Here is a 7,895-nt window from a genome sequence, read left to right as displayed (position 1 = left end):
CTTAAATTAATCACTTAACAAGTAATCAAACTTAAACTAAAAAAACATCTAAAACGTTAAAATTCGAATCTAAAATCTAAAAAATCTAGCTACTTAAGCCCTCAAAATGTATCAAAATAACTTTATATAATAGAGTTATCACATAAACATTTCACAAGGTAAAACACAGATCCATGAAGCACCGTTGTATTACCACCATATCTCTTATGAGTTACAGGTGGTAGACCTCTTTACAGAAATTCATAAAACTGCTTGTTCTCATTATTTATGTTCTAACTCTTGATCAAACCTTAACCTTCTCAGGTTTAGGGGAACCATTAAACTGTGCGGATATTTTTCTTCTTAGTTATGACTAAGGCTACAATTCTGAACTAATTTGTGAGCCTTGTAAGGATTTGGTTAAAGTTTGATTATAACCCCTATACCAGACATATAAAAGTGACATTACTTCATTTTAACTTACGTTCCATATGGACGGAGGGGAACTGATGGAAAGGGAAGGGGATGGAATGGGGAAGGGAAGGGAGGGTGAGTGGTGCTTCCTCCCTAGCTTGGAAAACATTTTAACCCAAGGGAGGGTTTTAGAGTGTACCCCTTCAGAACCCTTCAAAGCTTCCTTTTCTTTAAAACGCCCAAATTGGGAGTATTTCGGGGGACAGGATTCCTCTTTAAAATTTTTACTAGATGGACAACCTTGCTCTCGTTTTAATTTATTTAACTTTAAAAGGATATAATGGTAAGAGAAAAAGACAATAAATAATCAGTTACTTCAATTTTAACTCCTCAACTAACAAGATGACTAACATGTCCTTCTTTTTCTTTTCCTCTTCTATTTTAATCAATTCAATAACAAGAACTGTACTCTCTGTTTCCTTTCCCGTGTAGTTCCCAAACATAGTGTTAGAGAGATAAAAGATGAGAGAGTTTCAGGGAGAGATTTGAGGGGAAGAAGGGTGGGGGGGATTGGTGTTTAAATCTTTGGGTGAGGGAAAAATGTTCTGGGAGAGAAAGAGAGGAATGGTGACAAAATGGCCTGCAATCCCCTAGTCTAGGTGAAAAAGAATAAAGTTGAGAGAGAGAGAGACATGAAGAGAGGGAAAGGCAGATGTTTTTATTTTGTTTGAAGGAAGAGAGGGAAGAAGAAAAAGAAAGAGCAAAAACACAAAAAAAGTCAGTTTTCTAATATTTTGGTTATTAAATTAGAGTTTATAGGAGTGATAACAGCTATAAAAGAATAAATAAGCCATGTGTACACAAGTGGTTACAGATCATTGTTTTTCTTATTTAATAACATCATGGTGGTAGCCACATCATCATTTAATGTAGGCTATTTCACAATTAAACAAATCATAGAAATAGAGAGATTCGAATTGTATATATTGAAGAACAGGGTCTAAAATGAACATTTAGGCATGTTGTAGGGATTAAAATCAGAGTTTAATCTAATTAATTTATATTGCCTTTTGGCTGTCATTCATTTGCATAAAGGGCTTATGATAATGACTACAACAAAGCAAGCCTTTTCCCACTCAAGGTTTAATTTCCAGTTTTTTTATTTTTATGTGGGAAATCCTATGATTTCGCTGGTTTTATCTTGGATTTGATAATCTTTCAGAATTATACGGGTGACAAGGCAATGCTTGGGAAGTGTGAACAGGTCTGTTCCAATTTCTTTCTTTAATACATGCAGATCCCTTAATTTGATCTATTAATATTATAATTGATAAATCTTTCAGTTTTTCCTAGAGTTGATGAAGGTTCCACGAGTAGAATCAAAATTGCGAGTATTTGCATTTAGAATCACCTTTTCTAGTCAGGTATACAGTCCACGTAATATATATATATGTATATGTTTGATCTAATATCGCTGGAACTTTTAGTGGTACTCTATATTCACTCTGTTCATTTGTTTCAGGTGGATGACTTAAGATCTAACTTGAACACCATTAATAATGTAGCTAGGGAGGTACTGCTGTACTTAGTGAATCTTAAAAAATTCATGTATAGTGGTTCTTTTTGCATGTTAAATGTCAAGCATGTGTTTTCTTCCTGCATGTAAAATGTCAAAAACACATGTTTTCAGGTAAAAGAATCTGTGAAATTGCGTCAGATAATGCAGACAATTCTTACATTGGGAAATGCTTTGAATCAAGGCACTGCACGAGGTACAACTCAACTGTTCTTAGCTTAGGATTTGGTGCCACTATTTTTGGTTGTTTACAATGCCTCTTCATTTTTTAACTTTGTAGGATCTGCAGTGGGATTCAAATTGGATAGCCTCCTTAAATTATCGGATACTCGAGCAAGAAACAACAAAATGACTTTAATGCATTATCTCTGCAAGGTAGAAACACTGAAAGTTAGATTTTCAGGCCTGTATTTGCATTTTGAGTTGGAAATTACTTTCTTGTCAATTTGTTTGGGTGTGTGTGTGTGTTGCAAAAGGGGGGGGGGGGGGGGGGGGCTGAGCAGCAATCTGTGCTCTGTATGAATTTTTACATCCCTGATCTCCCCCCAATGCCTACCGGGGTTCAGGATGGTAAATCATCACTATAGTTAGAATTTGGTAAATAACTTGTTTTTACGCATAATAAGAGGAAGGAAATACCTTTTTGCTTTGTTATTACTTTTTCCTCTCATTTAAGTTTGTTATAACCTTACTTAACATATTACCTTGCTTTCATTGGATTAGCTTCTTGCCCAACATGAATATTCAATTTTAGCCAAACCACATTTTGCACTGTGCTAATGCCAATTTTGGCATTTTTCACTCAGGTTTCCTAATTTGTCCTCTCCTGTTGATTCTTCCTCTTTAAGATTTATTTTGTCTTTCAATTTGTGGTATAGCATGCTTAGAAATTGATTGCTCATCCCATCACTGTCACTAATATGCACTTCAGTTTTTCCAGCAGTTTGATGTTCATGGGTACATTATGTTTATATAGATATTTATTTGGTGCCACTTTTTTTTTCTTTTTCTTCTTTCTGCACGTGTTAGCTTCTAGCTGAGAAAATGCCAGAGTTGCTGGATTTTGATAAAGATCTTAGTCATTTGGAAGCTGCTTCGAAGGTATGCTTTACTCATTCCTAGTTTATTGGATCCTTCCCTTCTTAAAGTAGTTAGTTAATTTTATTTATCCACTTGACTTTCATACCTACTGGCTAGATTCAATTGAAAACTCTTGCTGAAGAAATGCAAGCTGTGAGTAAGGGTCTTGAAAAGGTTGAGCAAGAACTCACTGCTTCAGATAATGATGGTGCTATCTCTATGGGCTTTCAGAAGGTGAGAAAGAATGAAGATTCTAGCTTCAATAAAGAGTCAATTCTCTACAGATTTTTCTATTTCACTTTTTCCAGTTAATTCATGTCTGGCATCCCGTTGGGGAAAATTGCCTTGTTGCTTACCATTTGCTTTCTAGGTTACTGTGCTGCACTGAGTAACTTTCAGCTTTTGAGAATATGTTTTCTTGCAAAGTTTTACTAGTTCAACTTTTCCTGTCATGAAAGATATTAGGATTTGGCATGATTTTGATTTGCAATTGAAGGAAACAAACTCTTTCGAATTTTCATTCAGGCTTTTTTTTTTTTGAAAAGCCTGAATTTTCCTTCAGTTGAAATCTCATTTATTTAAACACTTCACTTTTTTCAACAAAAAAACATTTTCTATTTTAAGATTGAATCAAACATGTATTTTTGTTTTCAACTGGAGGAAGGGGGATTCGAACTATACTCTTTAAGTAGGGAGATCATGCACCAACCAATGAGCCAAATGCTCAGGTGCAATCAAACGTATTGTTTATTTATTTAGCTTGTGGGGTTTAGGACGCAGCATTTTCGCTTTCAAGAATCCATTAAACACCATCTGTTTTTCCTTTTTAACAGAAAAAGCACCTTTTGCCAAAAAAAAAAAAGTTTCAGATGAATAGTATATTTGGAAGAGCACAAAATTCTGCATAGATAGTAAGGAGTTATTGGTAATACTAGAAAGGATAGCAGAAGAAATAAAGTTTTGGTAAAAAATTGGAGGTGGCAGAAAATAAAAAACAAAACTTGAGAATGACATCTTAGACTTAGATGGTTTGGACATGTATGACCTCGTTGAGGGGTATGCCAGTGCTGTGATATGATTTCTCGCTTGTGTTAAATCTCAGAGAAGATTCCATAGCTTTGTTGTAGACAATTATGCTTAGGGTCTGAATCTTTTTATTTACTGGTCAATTAGAGTTGTAATATAGATTTCAAAACTTTGCTGGCATTTAAAAAAAAAAAAAACTTTCGAGGAATAAAGGTGGTCTATTTTATGATTCGAAGAAGCATATAAGTATTAGACATTTAAGTTCCTCACATCAGTGATTGTGTAAAAGGTGAATCAATGAAGTACATCTTCTGCATATTGTCCCCATCATTAAGGCTTCTAACACCTCCATCACAGAATTCCATGTAATTTTTCGCTTTGTGAGTTAGCTTGAAGGTATAATCAATGACATAGTATAATACTTCAACTATCTAGGCAATTAATTATCCGACTTCCATGCAAGTAAAACCTTTATATCTTCTTCAGACGTGGGTTGTGTACATTGCTGTAGTGGTCTATATTGACATAATTATTTTCATGAGTTTGATTTATGTTAGTTTATTGTTGTCTAAATGGAGGAATTTAGGAATTTCTTAGAGAACGTAGGCATTAGTTTTAAATCTAAGTTTCCTTGGTTGTAGGTGTTGAAGAATTTCCTCGACACAGCTGAAGCTGAAGTAAGGTCGCTTATCTCCTTATATTCTGAAGTGGTGAGTACTCTCCCAGGTTTTGCTGTTCATAGATCGGAATAAATTTGCAGTGCATTGTGGGTTACAGTCCAAAGTTATTATCTTACAGGGAAGAAATGCAGATTCATTATCCCAGTACTTTGGGGAGGATCCGGCAAGGTGTCCTTTTGAACAAGGTTTTCCAAGTTCTTTTGACATTTTTATTAATTTCAAAACCTGTTATGTGACTTTTGTAAACATTTCCATGAAATAAACTCTGATTGCTTGACTTTATTGTTTGTTGCTGCAGTGACTCAGATCTTGGTTGTTTTTGTCAAGATGTTCAATAAATCACGAGAGGAGAATGAAAGGCTGGCTGATGCAGAGAAAAGGAAATTGGAGAAGGAAGCCATGAAAGAGCGGGCAGCGGCTAATCTAACTGCAAAAAAGGCTGGAGCTGATGAGCCAAATCTTAGTTCTGAAATCCAGAAACGTGCTCCATAAGGAAGCCTACGATGGAGCAACAGTGAAAGCTGCATGTTCGCTTTGCAGATGAGGAAGACAGATTTGAAGACTTTGATATTTCAGTCTTGGAGAGGGCTCTTGTACAGTTTATCACCTATTCCGTGGTCAGATCATTAGCAGAATTCTCTATGGAGCGGTATATAGCATAGGCATGGCATGCAGAAGTAGGTACTGTGTGACCATCTGTCCTGCTGGTGCACTGATTCTTTTTCAGGATTCAATTTCTAAGCAGCAATGCCAATGGCCTGCCCAAGGGTATTCATTCGTAAATAGTTAGAAGCCTTAATCTCCTTTGTCCTACCAACAAGCCTTATAATCCCATTTTGTCACCATGGTTTCAGGTATTGTTGATCGTGGCAGTTCTCTGCTATATGAATGATATTTGCATCAGTGCAACTTATGCGCTCAGTCAGTTCAAATCTTTTCGCTCTGAAATCAAAATTCTGTTGTATGTGATTTCAAGGTGACGCTGATCTACTTTTTCTATTATTACAAGCATTGACGTTTTTTGTTGTCTTATCTCGTCCGAACTGAAAATTAGATACAAAGAGACTGATAATGAAGCGGTCAGAATTTGACCATCTTAGGTCCTTTCTATCAGAAGCGGGTTTAGGAATTTATTCAAAAATGGTGTCATTGGGATGATATTCAAATATTTTTTTTTTCATCCAAAATCTACTAGAAAAGTACTTAAATCAAATTTAATATGATTTTATTTAAAAAAATATTGTTGAGTACCATCCAATTTGGTTATTGTCTGAGATTTGAGTTTTGTAAGATAATTTTTTTAAAAAAATATCATGACTTATTTAGCTCAAATTATAAAACTAATTAAAAACTATTACTCATAAACACAAATTAAAATATTAAAATTAAATAAAATGTGATCGTACATAGTCAATTATTAAGTTCAGTAATTAACAATATGATAATTTTTTATTTATTAATCATAACTAAATATAAGTATATATAAATCACATAAAGTTAAATATAAAATTTTAATAATTAAATAATATATTTATAAAATAAATTAAAAAAACTCATAATTTAAATATAGTATTTGATATGTAATATTATTTTCCATTAACTAAGTTATAATTATGAACTCAAATTATTAAATTAATCAAAAAAATTTAGACATGAAGTATTTAAAAATTAAATTTTAATTGAAAATTACTTACAACTGAAGCTTAAATGAATTGCTTGAAGAGAGTAAAAAACACAGCTAATGATTAAGAAGGGAAAGAACGAGAATTTTTAGACAATGAGAGTAGTTTAAGTTTTAATTTTTTAATAAAATCTTAAATTATAAAATAATTTTTTTATCTTTTTTGTAGTATTTAAATATTAATACATAAATTACCTTTTAACAAATCACTTTTATTTTGAGTATTTGAGTTCACTTCTTATAAAATTGTAAAAAAAATGAATTTATTAGTATATTAACTACCTTAAATCCTAAATAAATAATATAAAAATTAAAGCATTTTAGGAAGTGAGTGGTCGCATGACACCACTTTTTCTAACGTGGATCCGCCAATTTTAGGAGGTCAGTCTTTATTACACATATTTTCTTAACTTTAGATGACTATTAAGTAAAAATAAGAATTTTATGAATTAATTATACAAAAAGGAAAGAGTTTCTAGCAGTTTTGAAAGAAGTAAGTTAAAGATTATGCTATGCAAGTGATTCAGAATGAATAAAATGTTTTAATTTTCATAAGTAAGTCAAGGAAATGTAAATGATCATCTTCCAAGTAAACACAATAACTGAAAAATTCTGCAGTAAGGTCATCATTTTTTACCTTACTATAAGATTAATTAATAAAAACCATCAGATCTATAAAATTAAATTGTAGTAATTAATTTAAATTATTGGTTAAAATTTCATATTATAACTAGCATTATCATTATAATAAATTAAAAAGTAAAAATTAAAAATATATAATAATAAAAATAAAAACATATGCAATTTAAAATTTTCATTAAAAAACGTAGACATAAAGTTTTTAAAAATTATGATTAAAAATCTTTAACGTAAAACAACAAGAATTGATATAAAAATTCGTAAAGGTAGAATAACTAAATTTAAAATTTTAGCATAAATGAGTACAAGTTAACGTAACAAGTCAATTAAAAAATTTAATTTTAATAAAAAATAAATATTTAAATTTATAGTCTCGAGCTAAAATTATTTAACGATATATAAATTTTAATTTTTAAATAAAAAAAATAATAAAATAATTATAATTTAAAATTGACATAAATAAGTCTTGACGTAAAATTATAACAATTGACATAAAATCATATAAAAGTAAAATAACTAAATTTTAAATCTTAACGTAAATGTGTGAAAGTTAACATAATAAGTCAATTAAATAAAAAACTCTAATCTTAATAAAAAATAAACATTTATATTTATATTCTCGGATTAAAAGTATTTAACAATATATAAATTTTATTTTTTAAATATAAAATAATAAAGATAAAAATAATTATAGTTAAAAATTAACATAGAAAAGCCTTGACGTTAAATTATAAGAATTGACGTAAAAACTTATAAAGATGGAATAATTAAATTTTAAATATTAACGTAAATATATAAGAGTTAACGTAATAAGTTAATT

The 7,895-nt window shown here is 31.0% G+C and overlaps 1 protein-coding gene across 1 annotated transcript in view; it reads left to right on the top strand.

Annotated features, from left to right (window-relative positions):
* Positions 1-5,785, top strand: part of AFH14 (Formin Homology 14) — a 14,153-nt gene extending 8,368 nt beyond the window's left edge. The window contains 9 exon segments of the mRNA XM_089783899.1: positions 1,616-1,657; positions 1,737-1,817; positions 1,916-1,966; positions 2,084-2,344; positions 2,999-3,070; positions 3,167-3,283; positions 4,717-4,785; positions 4,874-4,940; positions 5,054-5,785. Coding sequence (XP_089640025.1) covers positions 1,616-1,657; positions 1,737-1,817; positions 1,916-1,966; positions 2,084-2,344; positions 2,999-3,070; positions 3,167-3,283; positions 4,717-4,785; positions 4,874-4,940; positions 5,054-5,247 — 954 coding nt within the window. The 3' untranslated portion in view covers positions 5,248-5,785.
* The last annotated feature ends 2,110 nt before the right edge of the window (positions 5,786-7,895 follow it).

The sequence above is a fragment of the Theobroma umbraticum genome, unplaced genomic scaffold (genome assembly GCF_002168275.2).
Source record: "Theobroma umbraticum cultivar Fairchild unplaced genomic scaffold, ASM216827v3 scaffold_30.0, whole genome shotgun sequence".
Lineage (NCBI taxonomy): Eukaryota > Viridiplantae > Streptophyta > Magnoliopsida > Malvales > Malvaceae > Theobroma > Theobroma umbraticum.
The sequence above is the reverse complement of the archived record's forward strand: the minus strand, read 5'-3'. Positions and strand labels throughout refer to the sequence as shown.